Source organism: Plecotus auritus, assembly GCF_963455305.1.
Source record: "Plecotus auritus genome assembly, chromosome: 4".
Classification (NCBI taxonomy): domain Eukaryota; kingdom Metazoa; phylum Chordata; class Mammalia; order Chiroptera; family Vespertilionidae; genus Plecotus; species Plecotus auritus.
This window is the reverse complement of record NC_137775.1, coordinates 129655598-129670966: the sequence shown is the minus strand read 5'-3', so window position 1 is coordinate 129670966 and position 15369 is coordinate 129655598. Positions and strand designations below refer to the sequence as shown.

The 15369-nt window shown below is 43.0% G+C and overlaps 1 protein-coding gene across 4 annotated transcripts in view; it reads left to right on the top strand.

Annotated features, from left to right (window-relative positions):
• The window catches only part of CHCHD3 (coiled-coil-helix-coiled-coil-helix domain containing 3), a 286849-nt gene that overhangs the window by 256691 nt on the left and 14789 nt on the right, over positions 1-15369 (top strand). For all 4 annotated transcript variants that reach the window (XM_080663334.1, XM_080663336.1, XM_080663335.1 and 1 more), the window contains one exon: positions 14606-14741. In XM_080663334.1, the coding sequence (XP_080519460.1) occupies positions 14606-14741 (136 nt within the window). The remainder of the gene's footprint in view (positions 1-14605; positions 14742-15369) is intronic.

Genomic DNA, 15369 nt, shown 5'->3' with positions numbered 1-15369 from the left:
GATTTGGCTCAGTAGATAGAGCATCGGCCTGTAGACTGAAGGGTCCCAGGCTCAATTCCAGTCCAGGCCATGTACCTTGGTTGCAGGCTCAACCTGGGAGGCAACCAATCGATATCTCTCACACACATCAATGTTTCTCTCTCTGTCTCTCCCCTCTCCCTCACACTTTCTCTAAAAATCAATGAAAAAATATCCTCAGGTAAGGATTAACAACAACAACAATAAAAATGCTGGATTTGGCGCCTGGCCAGTGTGGCTCAGTGGTTGAGCATTGACCCAGGAATCAAGAGGTCACAGTTCGGTTCCCATTCAGGGCACATCTCCTAGTTGTGGGCCCAATCCCCACTGTGGGGCTTTCGGGAGGCAGCTGATTGATGTTTCTCTCTCATTGATGTTTCTATCGCTCGATTCCTTTCTCTCAAAAAATAAAAAATAAAAATAAAAAAATTACTGGATTTGGCTACCTGGAGGTGTCTGACTTTAGCAAGGAGCCATTTTATTGCATGGTTGAGGGGAAGCCACTTTGGTGTGGATAGAAGAGAATAAATAGAGGGTAAGGAGGTGGAGGCAGTAGTTGTAAAGATATTTGCTAAAGCTGTGCTTTCAACAATATGTTGGCCACTAATCATGTGTGACTGTTTTGATTTACATTTATTGAAATGGGGTAAAATTTAGCCTGGCTGCTGTGGCTCAGTGGGTGAGTGTCGACCTATGAATCGGGATGTCACGGTTTGATTCCCAGTCAGGGCACGTGCCCAGGTTGCAGGCTGGATCCCCAGTGGGGGACATGCAGGAGGCAGCCAATCAATGGTGTTTCTCTCTTTCTCTCTCTCTCCTCCCCCCTTCTTCTTCTCTGAAATCAGTGAAAATATTTTTAATAATAAGTTAATTAAAAAATAAAATGGGATAAAATCTAAAATGCATTACTTTTCATTAGTCACATTTCTGATGATCAGTAACAGTATGTGGCTGTGACCATTGTGTTGGACTGAGAAGGTGTGGAGCATTTTCAGTGTGGATGTTAGGAGCATCTGTCTGCCAGCAGAGTTTGGCTCCTCTTCCCCACACGTCACCCCTCTCCCACACAGCCACACTGGCTGACACAGTGGCAGTGAGAATTGAGAGGGTGCCCAGGGTGCAGGAAGGCCTATCAGCCAGCCCTGTTCTGGAGAATGTTGCAGTGCCAGTGAACGTGACCTAGTAGAGAAGGAGGTGAAGACACAAGGAGGGGAAAATCCCACTGACAGTGGGCTTGGGGGAGGTCAGAACTGGATCCATGTGTAGGGATGGCTTTCTTTTTATGAGAGGCACTGTTCCTCTAAGTAGCAACAGAAAAGGTGCAGATTCAGATCTTATGATGGGAAGACCAGGGAGCAGGCTCTTGATGTCTGTTTTGCTCAGTGAAAAATAGAAAAATGAAAATGGCCAAGCGTGAAAAGGGTGAGAATTTTGAGGAGTTGGAGATGGCATGAAACAATCGTTATAAAGAGGGCCAGAGTGAATTTGCCACAGAAATGTAAATACATGGTTGGCGGAATTTAACGTCTACTTACGAATTTATAACAATTCGAGTATCCCTGGTTATATTACTTTTCTCCAGAAACACTCAACTGAGAGCTGTAGTAAGGGACATTGGAAAGGCAGGGAGACGCTTTTAGATTGGTGCTGTGTGCAGTGGATTACATGAACACTGCTGAAATGGAGCCCTTTGGAAGATGTGAAACTAATGGAGCTCAGCAGGGTGAATCCAGCCCAGGACACGAATCGAGAGATGCGTGGTTTTTCCTTTATGTGGGAATTACTGAGATTCCACCTCTGCAATATGCTCATGGAGAAGGCCCATTGTTTCATGGCTGGTCTTGTTAGTTTAAGTCTTAGCAGCAGCCTAGAGTGTTAAGGTCATTTGCTAAATCTTGTCTCCTCTGAAAAATGCTTAGATCCATAAGTAACCCCAAAAGGGGTTGCAATTATATGATGTATTGGAATTTAATGCCTTCTGATGGTATCAGTACTGAATAATTTAATCAGAAACAACAACAAAAAAGGAACATGCTAGAATTTTTAAATGAAGGAGTAGTTGCATGGGTGTTCCAGAAACGCACACACAGTTTAATGTGATCATACACTCCCTAGTTTGCACTGTTATTAGATATATAATGCTTTGGAGGTACATCCCCTATTTATGGGGTATTAAGTAGGGAAACATTAGCTACTTGAATTCATAGTGTACTTGTCTTCCAAAAATTGGCAAATGGTGTTAGTGTGTGATTAGTTGTGCTTAAAAGCTAGAGATGGAGCAGATGATAAGTTAGCAACTCACCTGAGTTATGCTTTCCCCTATCAGTTACCTTAAACATATCTATTTCCCAAATGCAAAGAGACTTTCTTCTCGATTCCAGGGACTTTCAGGGAATTAAGAGATTAATATTTATAATACTCTCTGAGTTTCAAAGATGCAAGGCACTGTGTACAAAGTCACGTTATTTGAACACTTTTTAAAAATGCCTCTTTTTGTTCAAGCCCTTTGAAATGAATTTAATTCCTGTGGAAACTTACCACTGTTGTAGATAGTGCCATTGCACACAAGTGAAAAGTAACATAAAATCAAAGCATGATTCTATAATTTTATAACATGGCTTGGGAAGTGGGCATTAGGAATATGTGTAGTTGTGCCCTTGGGCTATTCTACTGGTTCCTATTAGATTATCTTTGGAAACAACCTTGCAACTGTCACTGTCTGTCCTCCACTTGGAGGCCAGACTAGGTCAAGAGTGGTCTAGCAGAAGTTTCCATGAGTTCTTTTATTCCCAGCACCACAAGTAGACACTTGTGAGGAGGCAAGGGATAGGAGAAGTATTTGGGAAGTAACATTAGTTGTGGGAGGTGGAGAATCCCGACTGACTCCTAGGAGAGGTTGGCATTCACAGGGCATGTGTTTAGTGGGATCATGTTGATGAGCTTGCAAAGGAGGCAGCTGAGGTGAGGGCAGGAGAATCATTGGAGGCTAATAATAATAGTCTGTGATGAATTGACAGCTTAGCCTAGGCCAGTGGTCGGCAAACCGCGGCTCGCGAGCCACATGCGGCTCTTTGGCCCCTTGAGTGTGGCTCTTCCACAAAATACCACGGCCTGGACGAGTCTATTTTGAAGAAGTGGCGTTAGAAGAAGTTTAAGTTTAAAAAATTTGGCTCTCAAAAGAAATTTCAATCGTTGTACTGTTGATATTTGGCTCTGTTGACTAATGAGTTTGCCGACCACTGCCCTAGGGTAATGATGGGGAAACTGAGGAAAGTTGAAAGTATTACTTTTCAAAGGAAGAGCTACTTTCTCAATAACTTTTTGAATATAGAGTATTAAGTAAGAGCAAAGAGCCAAAATTTAACGCATGACAATGAACTACCAATATTGCCAGTGGTGGCGGGGGGGTGGCGGTGGGGGAGGGTGGATCTTGTTTGGATAAGAAAATGGAAATCAAATAAGTTGAATGTATTCAGGTGATGGTTAGTCTAGAGCTCTTAGAGTTTTGAATGATATAAGAAGACCATCAGATCTAGGCCTGGCGTCAGGTAGGTAGGGTTACTATCTGTATTTTATGAAGAGCTGAAGTCCAAAGAAACCTGAGATCACACACAGCTACTTTCTGATGGCAAGCAACTGAAAAACCCATTCAGTCACACCCAGAGCAATAGGAGAGCCCCCCAAAGAGGGAAGAATAACTTCACCAAGAACCACAGAGAAGAGCATTAGGGCAAATACCTGGGCTTTGGGGATTACTCACAATTAAGAAAGGAAGGGAGGTCGAGAGAGAGCAATTAAAGAGAGAAGAATTTCATGGATAGAGAGTTTCCAGGCTTTTCAAACCTCATGTTACATTTCACTCCAGTGGTTTGCCCTGTTACTTACGTGGGTATATTTTCTCACGAGGTTGCTGAGATAGTAAATCGGAAGGGCTTGTGCTGAAGGTTGACATGTTTGAAGGTATGTTGAATTATTTCAGTTATTTTCCAGTATACATTTTTGTAGAGTTTACATGTGGTGTTTCGTGTCTGGTGTCTCAGTGTTGTCTTAAGTTTTCAATCGTTCTTCTATTTGTGCCACAGAACCCATAGAAATGGATGTTAGTGGTTAAGCATCTTGGCGGAAAGCAGACTTCCTAATAGAAAATTCACAGGGCCTACAAAACACACACAGACACACACACACACATTGCATTGTAATCTTAAAAATGAATTCTTTCTTGATAAGTAACATATGTCCATGATAGAAAATTTGAATATCACATGCAAAGTAAACCTCCTTAAGTCTGTGACCTCTTAGCCAAGTCTCTTCCTTGGAAGCAACTGCTGTTACCCGTTGTTGTGTACTGCTTTAACTGTATTTTATGCATATTATCAGCATATATATGTTAAATGATTTTAAATTGAACTTTGAGCATATGCAGAGTAAGTAATTATAGTTGACCAATATCCATAAACTCCTATTTTTCAAATGCATTTTATATAAAGCTTTCTCCATTTTCCATTAACCATTAACCAGCCAATAATTTTAGCACATGTCTGTTTTGGAAAGCAAGAAGGGGGCTCATACTGCACGTTCCAAACACAGGTGTGAGTGTAAATGTGAGGACAAGACCTACAGCCAATGCACAGATATGCCCCTGCCTTAAGTACATTTACTTTATATTTGACCATGTGCTGTAACGGGAAGTACAACTTGGGGGTCTAGGAGGGTCTCTGGCCTGTTCCTTGCCGCCCTTGAGCATCTCCTGTGAAGGAGTCCCCTGCGCCTTCTGAGACACCCCTGTGCGCCCCATTTCCATGCCTATGTCTATTCTGTCACCAATGCCTTATACCTTTGAGAGGAGAATCCTTTTTCCATTCCCTGCTCCCTTTCTTACCGAGAAGAATTCCCATACTGCCAGATACCTCGTCTGCCTCCTGAGGTTTTCCACCAATCAGTCTCCTTCCACTCCTCCTGCACTCCCAACCTCACGTTTCAGATTCTTTACGTGGACTTTCGGCTTTAACCAATAGATCTGTTCTTTTCCTCAGTCACATCATGTCTGCGTGTATTGTACCCCCACCCCATCCCTCTGCTTTCTGCTCCTTTTGCCTTTCTTTTTTTTTTAAATATTTTATTGATTTTTTACAGAGAGGAGAGGAGAGGGATAGAGAGTTAGAAACATTGATGAGAGAGAAGCATGAATCAGCTGCCTCCTGCACACTCCCTACTGGGAATGTGCCCGCAACCAAGGTGCATGCCCTTGATCGGAATCGAACCTGGGACCCTTCAGTCTGCAGGCTGACGCTCTATCCACTGAGCCAAACTGGTTCGGGTGCCTTTCTTTAAAAGTCTGTTGAAAACTCTTTTTTTCACACAACCTTCACTATTTACTCAACTTCTGAGCACACACCTTTGTTGTTTGTTTGTTTTTTTTTCTTGTGTTTTTTTTTTTTTTAGTGGCTTAACACAAAAGGCATTTATGACCTGTCTCATGGTTCTGTAAGCCTCATGTCCAGGTGGTCTAAATCAGGTGCTGTGCTTTTAGGGTCTCACAACGCTGGAATCAAGGGGGCAGCCAGCTTGGTTCTTGTCTGGAGGCTCTAAGGAGAGTTTGCTTCCAGGTTCACTGAGATTGTTGGCAGAGTTAAGTTCATCTCCTGCAGACGTAGGACTGATGTCCCTGAGTCTTTGTCAGGGGTCAGCCGGAATCAATCCCAGATTCTAGGGACCACCCACTTCATTGTGAGCACAGCCTTCCTTACTGCTGCACTGATGGGAATTCCTTCGTCTGCTTGTAGAACATGTCCTTGTCGAATGTGGTTTGGCTTTCTGATCTCTATGTAAATTTCCATAGGAATCTTCAGTCTATTAGTGATGACACTGCCTCTAACTCCAGCCTTTTCTCTTTTCCTCCACTGCCTTTCTTTCACTTTCCTGTCTGGAGTGCCTTCCCAGCTCACCCTAACTGCCGAGGTTCTCCCCAGTCTTCAAGACCCGACTGCGATTTTTGCATCTCATCTAAGACCTTTTCCAATCATCGCCATCCAGATTCAATCCCCCCATTTCATATTTTTCTCACTGCCTGGTACATGCCATTGAAGCAGCTCTTGTGGATGGTTGTCTCTCCCTCTGCCCTACACATGCACATACACGTACATGCACACACACACAACCACATATATGCATATGCATGCACATGTACACACACATGCATGCATACACATGCACAGCCTGGCATATAATAGGCACTCAGTAAAGGATATTGAACTGACCTAACCCATTGCCTCACTTTCTTTCCTGCCCATTTTCTTATTTATCACTTTTCTGCCATCTCACTTCTGCCTTGTACACGATGCTGATTGATTTCAGAGAGGAAGGGTGAAGAAGAGAGGGATAGAAATATCAGTGATGAGAGAGAATCATTGATCAGCTGCCTCCTACGTGCCCGGAAATCAAACCATGACCTCCTGGTTCATAAGTCAACACTCAACCACTGAAGCACTCCAGCCGGGCTATCTTACTTTTTAGAGATATAAACCTTGTAGCACATTGCCCAAATATGCCAAAGATACCATGGTATGGTGGAAAATAGAAATCAACCAACTTATTGATTTTTTTTTTTCTGCCTCATACCAGGTGACTGACTTCAGACATATCTTCTCAATTGAATTAATATTTCTTGTTAAAGACATTATTACTTGGAAAGATTTTCTGGGGAAAAATTTTACTAACATTTAAGTTGTGTTTAGCCTAAGTCACCAGATTTTAAGAAATTATAACACAAAAGGGTCGGGACCATTGTTCTCTGGAGATACAGCAGAAGGTGGCCTTACTTTTTTTACATCCAGACCTTGGCAGGGTAAGCCCACTTAGCAGGATCCCACCCAGAGTATAGGGAGGTGGGCAAGGTGCTACAGGGTTCTCTGTGAGGAATAGAGTAAGGGTTGCCTGCTCAGGAAAAGGAGCCAGGCAGTGGGGATCCCCATTGTAGAGTGACAGTGCCAGCCAACCCCACCAGCCTCCATGTGGTCACATGCTACCACATTCCCACTCCTCTCATAAGTTTGCCCTAACTGCCCCATTATTTCCAAGTAGCCAATATTACTGAATAAGGAAGAAAAATGTGTTGCAAAATTGGAAAGTTTTTCATTCACCATATAGTCTAGTGTGTTCTTGCTCAGATACTGGTGTACGTGAGGCCTCTTGGTCTTAGAGCAGGGTACCTTTGTGTACAGCCCTGCATTGTTCATTGCATTTGGGTGAGTGACCAGAAGTCCTGTCTTTGGGATCTTCCTGGTTGAATGACTTTTACTCTCGGGATCCTAAAAACTGGAGGAAGACCGGCCGTGCTTTCCCCTCCCTTCTTGGAGGTCACCTCCTTCTTTGCATCCACATTAGTGAGCTGTGGTTCTGACATCTTTTCCCAGAGTCAACAATGGTATAATATTAAAAATATTTTTACAAATAGTGCTCTTTGAGGCCTTGAGTGTATAGGATAGAATTCTGTAGACTCTGTCTGAAGCTGAGTTGCTCTTTTTACCACACTCAAGTTGAATCTGCTGGTTGAGTGGTATGACACTCATGGTGAGTAACCATCTACTATCAGCTTGATGGGTTCATTGAACTCTTAAGTGCTGGACCAGGTGTAGCCAGAGCCAGTGTTCCCTCCTCATAACAATAGAGGCCCCTTGGTGTTTTTGTGTTGAGATGATACACAGCCTCGCAGCTAGCATTCATCATTTTAGAAAATAAATGTTAAAAAAAAAAGTCTTCTGGTTTTATGTTTTCATTTTTTAAGATTTTATAGCAAAGTGTATATAAAGACAGTGAAACAAAGAAAACTTTTGGAGATGGTTGACCTCTGAAGTGTAATTGTAGAAATTTGATTACAGCTCACATAGCTAAATCATTAATCAAGATGGTTAGCAGTTGTTAAGAATGTCAGAGGAGCTTGAAATTAAGTTTTTCAGATCTTGCATTGTTAGAAAGAGACTTTACATTTTATTCTGAGAACTAATATTAGAATATTGTAATTTAAGGTAAAATTTAAAATGAAAAAAATGTTAATAGAATACATTTGAGAAATACTTCCCTTATAATGCATTTTGTAATAGCTTTATTGCAATGATAAGAGAAATGAGGAAGTTATTACATATTTTTAAATATTGGAAATGTGCTCAGTAGTTTTAGTTTGTGTTGTAAATGAAAAGCAGAAATCCTCACCACTGGGCTTAACATTGAATGAAACCTTTAGTAGAGAATAAAATTAGAGGTCTTGCGTTGTGCCATAGGCATTAGAGCTCAAGATTTAACTCAGCATGGCTGTGTTGTGTGCCTGCTTTTAATGTGGTAGATATTGTTTTATGAGACCACCAGATCCCATGAAAGATGCATTGTCTGTTGCAACCTGTTGAAAATAAGAATTCTCCTTTTAGTGCCAGCTGTTCTCATATCCATCCATCCATTCATCCATCCTCCCATTCCTTCCTCTCTGTCCCCTCTCTCCCCCTCCCCAGCTCAGGGTACTTACTGGTCCAAATATAGGGGAAGGATCCTTTTTTATGCACTTATGGTGAATGACTTTTGTGTGCCCAAGAGCTTTAGGAATTATGGCTGCTAACTGTCATTAATTAGAGGACTTCTGTGGTCTTCTATGTGGGGAATGGTATGAGGAGAGCTGTTTCCATATTTTTTCTTTCTCTGAAGTTACCTTATTCTAGCCGTTTATACTGGTCAAACTAAAAAGATGGGTAGATAGTTTCCTTGGAAATAATAAAACTCAGACCCACATTGAAGAAGTTTCAAAGACATACAAGTAAGTAGGAGAGGCAGCTGCGAAAACCAACAGCTCTAAACAGGTACTGGAGTATAAATGTGTTTAGAGGCTCAAGGTGGGGGGCTCTGAACACTGTTGCTCCCTGCTTCATTTTACAACAATGTTTTCATTTCTCTTTGACCAATTAATTCATCTTACTGGAAGCTATTGCACAAAAATCATCAGAAACAATAGTAGTAATTTATGTTTATTGCCATGATATTTTAAGCACTGAAAAATTAGAAACAGCCTAGATGTGTTATCTTTATTCTTTTTCTAAAGTTTTTACAGTGGACCTGTCAGCATCATGAAAAAAATACTTGGCTATATTTTCTTAGCTGCCTTTTAAATGAATATTAGTATTAACATTATTTTATTACATTAACTAGAGGTTCGGTGCATGAAATTCGTGCATGGGGGGGTGTCCGCTCAGCCCAGCGTGCACCCTTTCCAATCCAGGACCCCTTGGGGGATGTCCGACTGCCAGTTTAGGCCTGATACCTGTGGGATCGGGCCTAAACCAGCAGTCGGACATCCCTCTCACAATCCGGGACCGCTGGCTCCTAACTGCTCACCTGCCTGCCTGCCTGATCGCCCCTAACTGCCCCGCCTGCCAGCCTGATCACCCCTAAGTGCCCCCCCCTGCCGGCCTGGTCGCCCCCAACTGCCCCCCCCCCTTGCTGGCCTGGTTGCCCCACGCAGCCTGCTGTTCGGTTGTTTGGTCATCCCTCACTAACTTCCCTGCCAGCTTTGTCACCCAAGACAGCCTGTTGATCGTTACTGTTACTGCGGTGGCGTTCCAGACAATATATTCCTCTATTATTAGTACAGATACTATAACAAAATAGTATTGTAATCACATGTGAAAGGATCCATCCAAAGTCTCAATAATTTCAAGTAACCACTAACCTGGACTTTTTTCGTGTTTTTTGTTTTTTTTATCTTTGTTGTTGAAAATATTACAGATGTCCCCCTTTTTCTGCCATTGACCTCTCTCTGCTCCCCCCTCCCTCAAGGCCTTCACCACACTATTGTGTGTGTCCATAGGTTATGCATATCCTAATATATAAAAGGCCAGGGTTGTAATGACCGATCATGACCAAAGGCTGACCAACCCAGAAGTCCTTCAGTCAGCACTGGGTTGCTGTGGCGACCCAGCACTGACTGCCCCGCTGCAGCCTGGTGACCCAGCACTGACTGCCCAGGGGGCTGAGACCCAGAGAGAGAGGCAGGGTCTGATCCGCAGCCTCAGTGGCAGTTGTTGATCAGTACTTGCCTCTCTCTTTCTCTCCCTCCTTTCTGAGCTTTGCCAGCAGCTGGGCTTTTCTTTCTCTCCTGGCCTCTGTGAGGGCTGCTGTTCAGCCCTCCTTTCTGATCAGGCCCAGAGATAGGCCCGGAGATACTGACTGGCATAGGAACTGACCAATCAGAGCCAAATGTGGGTGCTGTGAAGAACCAATGGCTGTCTAGGAGGCAGAGCTTTTGACACTGACTGGCATAGGAACCAACCAATCATAACCAAATGTGGGTGCTGTGAAGAACCAATGGATGCCTAGGAGGCGGAGTTTTTGACGTTGATTGGAATAGGAACTGACCAATCATAACCAAATGTGGGTGCTGTGAAGAACCAATGGCTGCCTAGGAGGCAGAGCTTTTGATGTTGATTGGCATAGGAACTGACCAATCAGAACCAAATGTGGGTGCTGTGAAGAACCAATGGCTGCCTAGGAGGTGGAACTTCTGACTGGCATAGACACCAACCAATCAGAACCAAATGTGGGTGCTGTGGGGAGCCAATGGCTGCCTAGGAGGCAGAGCTTCTGAGGCTGACTGGCATAGAAACCGACCAATCAGAACCAAATCTGGGTGCTGTGGGGAGCCAATGGCTGCCTAGGATGTGGAGCATAGAAACCAACCAATGAGAACCAAATTGGCCAGCAGAGGAGGGCAGTTGGGGGCAAGATCAGGCCTACAGGGGAGGGCAGTTGGGGGCAGGATCAGGCCGGCAGGGGAGGGGAGGGCAGTGGGGGGGGGCGAGATCAGGCCGGCAGGGGAGGGCAGTGGGGGGGGGCGAGATCAGGCCGGCAGGGGAGGGCAGTTAGGGGCGATCAGGCAGACAGGCAGAAGCAGTTAGTAGGGGCAACCAGGCTGGCAGGGGAGGGCAGTTAGGGGTGATCAGGCTGGCAGGGGAGGGCAGTTAGGGGTCATCAGGCAGGCAGGCAGATGAGCAGTTAGGAGCCAGCAGTCCCAGATTGCAAGAGGGATGTCTGACTGCCGGTTTAGGCCCGATCCCACAGGTATCAGGCCTAAACCGGCAGTCGGACATCCCCCAAGGGGTCCCCAATTGGAGAGGGTGCAGGCTGGGCTGAGGGAACCCCTCCTTCGTGCACAAATTTTGTTCACTGGGCCTCTAGTATACATATAAGTTCTTTGGTTAATCTCTTCCCCTTCCTCTGAGGTCTGTCATTTTGTTCCATTCCATGCTTCTATGTCTCTGGATCTGTTTTATTCATCAGTTTATTTTGTGCATTAGATTCCACATACAAGTGAGATCATGTGATGCTTGTCTTTCTCTGACTGGCTTATTTTGCTTAGCATAATACTCTCCAGGTCCCTCCATGCTGTCTCAGAGGTGGATATTTTTCTTCATTGTCTTTGATGAATATATATTTTAAAATGTTGATTATATTTCACCAATTTCTTTTTACTAAATGTGTTTGGGATAGCTACTCTGTCTCTCACTTCTTTATTATTATGCTGAATTCTCAAATTTATATTTTATCTTTTTCTTGACATTTGTCCTTCACTATTTCTTTTTAAATCTTATTTACATGCAAAGTAATTAATTTGTTTAAATGTCTCTTGCAGTGAAGATTTAATTTATCTTCTTAGGTATCTTGAAATTCTGCCTTTTGTTATTTTTGCCTCATAGAGGCTTTTTCCATCAGCAGGAATGAAAGCCATCAATAAAAATCAATTGCTGACACAATGACTGTATGGAGGTTTACCATAAAGCGTATTGGAAATGTCTTGGAAATCCTTTTCCTGAATGGAAGGTGCCATGGCTTGTGTTTTATGGCTTTCTAATGTTAGACCGTAATCTCATTTAGCATTTTCCCAAAGTGAAAATGTTGCATTAGGGCAGCATAACAAGCATTGCAGATCAATACGAGGCAGAGCTTTGCCCTGTAGATTAATCCAAGAAAAATGTGCCCGAGTCTCCTCCAGGAACTGGGGAACAGTTACGTTGATCTCCACTCCTTCCCCCATTTCTGCCATCTACTCACCAATGCCAGTTGAAAAGTATACAATAAGAATTTCAGATACCTTAACGCGCGCGCGCACGCGCGCACACACACACACACACACACACACACACGCACGCACACACGCACACACGCTCACACTCCAGACCACTGGATAGGAAGTCAAGGGCCCTGAGAGTGAGTAGCATTGATTTGTGGTGAAAGTATATTTTGACACATTTCAAAAGATAAATAACTCAAGACTTTAACTTGTATGATAAATAGCTCAACTCAGGGTAAATGCTTATATACAACTTAAATGACCTCTTTCTAAGGAGTTCATAGCATTAGATGAGCCCCATTGTGAATCATCTTTTTAAAAGCAAAAAGCCCATCTTCTGTATGAAGTGCAGAATGTGGAAGCTATCTTCAGTTTTTTCCTCTAGGTAACAGGGAAGGGCTATATATCTGGTCAGGGTTGTTCTCGTCTCTTCTCCCCATTCCCCTTTTAAAGCTAAGATATGTTGGGCAGAGGATGTTCCTCAACACCAGGAGTATAAATGTGTTTATACTCCTGCTTTCCTGGGAACTAATATGGACATTAATCATGTGTGTGCGAGGTTTGGCTGACCTCTTCGAAGTCATATTTTATTCAGCATTTACCCAGATGTGCATCTTGCTGAAGTCTGGGCCTCTGCTCTTGGAAGCACAGCTGACTCCTTTTAGATGCTGATGCTCACGGCAGGGGATTAAGGAAATCCATGTCCAGAAAAATCCACAGACATCTGAACTTTGAAATCTTAAAGAGAATTAAAACTCCTGGGATTGGATTTCAATTCTGTTCTTAGATATTTGGCAGAGCGGTGAGGGAATGAATAAAAAGTAAAAACAAAGCTATGTAAAATTTGTGGGATTATTTTTCTCCTGTATGTCTGCTTTCTCTAGAGGGTAGTAAGAAGTCAATTCCCTCAGGGACCAGTAACATGGTTTGCATTTCAGTTTTCTATTGTAGCAAAATATATATTGGCTTAGTGTGTTGGATAAAAGTAATGAGGAGACAAATCGTCACCCAGGGGTTTCCTTATTGATGAGATACAGTCCTCCTGTGTTCTCTAGGGGTTTTTTAGAATCCATTAAATTTAAAATAATGCTATTTCAAGATTACTGTGGCAATGACAAAATTTAAATTTCAAAAAAAAAGAACTAGTATGAGAGACTGGAAACCTTTTGTATTAAGCAAACCTAATTTGAAAAAAAAATATGAATTCCTAGATTAAAAGTGATAATAGTATGTAATTTCTGTGTGTTTAGTTCTTATAATCAAAATTCCTCTACCATCTTAAGACTATTTCATTTTGGTTTGTATAATTCATTTGATTTACTTTGTTATCATTTTTCAAGTGTATATGATAAACTTTTTTAGAAGCACTTAAACTAGGTACTGCATATTCACTGAAAGCAATCTAACTAAAATTTGAGATTTGTAAGTATAATTAGAAAAATGTAAGCCCAGGAATTAAAAATTATTCTTTTCTCTCCACCCATTTGTATTCTCAGCAACTAATTGCATGACTTCTCTAAGAGGTATCCTTATCAGTAGCGGAGGTCACAAAGAAAATAAGACAGTTCTTGGGATTTGCATCCTAATAAATGTATGCTAGTAAGTGCGCATAGTCAGCATTAAGTGCCCGGTGAAAGACTGAAAGACATTAATACAAGGTCAGTGGGGTCACCATAGAGAGAGATAGACTCTACCATGATGGGAGAGGGAGTGAAAGCTATATAGAGAAGGTTCCACTTAAAAGACGCATGGGTATTTTCCACGTGTATGGATGGGAGTTTGGGTGCAGAGCATTCCCAAAATCAAGAGCCAGCCACATGAGCTAAGATGTGAAGGGACACGTGAGAACCAAACCTGGAAATGCTGCAGATGCCTGGGGAATGAAGGCTAAAGAGTCGGCAGGAACCCAATGAAGACTTGCTGGTTGACCTTGTATTTTATTTACAAAGCAGGAGGGAGCGAGGCTGTCTCAGATTTATGTATTAGAACCTTCTGGAAGAACCTTCTTCGGGAAGGCAGGAGTTGGAGGTGAAAGCTAAGAGACAGAGTGCAGTTGGGAGGTCACAGAATCCATGATAGAAATGTGAGGATAGTGTGTATGGGGAAAGAAGCCAGAATGTAGGGTCTCGAATTTTGTGACCCGGTGGGTGTTGGGGTGGAAGAAAGAAGGTACGGCTCTCAGGCTTCTGGTCCGGCTGGCTGGGCCCAAGAGTATGTGCGCCATTTGCCTGTTCCGGGCTTTGGTCTGGCGGGAAGGTTTTAGTGTCCAGAGAGGCTTGTGGTGGTATCAGCTAATGAAACTAATTTCAGAGAAATTGTTTACCTTGTATATCTTTCAAGGTTGAAGAAAATTATTTCTCTTGAACTTTGATTTCTACATTTGAAACATTTATCTTATTTAATGTTTTATACATTCTTTGGCCTCGATCTTTACTCTGACTGAAGACCATCTGCCTCAGTGATCCCCATTTTTGTTTTCAGGCGGTATGAGGTTCACCCCGTCTGTGCGGATCTGCAGGCCAAGATTCTCCAGTGCTACCGCCAGAACGCCCAGCAGACCCTCAGCTGCTCTGCGCTGGCCAACCAGTACATGCGCTGTGTCAATCAGGCCAAACAGGTGGGTGTGCATCCGCTCCCGGCACCAGTGGAAGTGTGCCCAGTGTCATGGGACAGTGGTAAGGATGTCACGGGCTAATGTGTGTGAAAAGCTTTATAAACCAAACTAGTTATCATCATCAAGAATTGCCGTGACAAGTTGGTTAGGCTGTAATCAACTTCCATCCAGATGGTGGTAAGAAGAGCCTGTATTCGCCTTGTGCTCAACTCCTTACTTTCAGAAAGAAAGAAAAGAAGGATTCTTACAACAATAATACTTTTCCCAGTCGTTCTGAACTTTTGTCCTCTATAGTAATTGTGTCTTCAAGGTCATTGCTCCCTATTTCTGGGCCAATACTCAGAGCCAGCAATGAGGAAAGATACAAGTTTAGAGGCCAGCAGCTTCGGGTCTATAAGCAGCAAGTAGTCATGTGGAGAGCCTAGTTTAAAACAAACAAACAAACAAAAAACTAAAACAAAAACCTACCATTCAGTCTTCTACCAGTTGGTAGAGTCCACTCACTTGGCCAGGGAAAGGGAGGCCAGGAGCAGGATTTAGGAAATATTTCCATCACTTTTTATACCAGAGCTGTATTCTTCTCTGGACCCTTCATTATCAGAATAAGATGATGTTCACAGGATATGTGTTT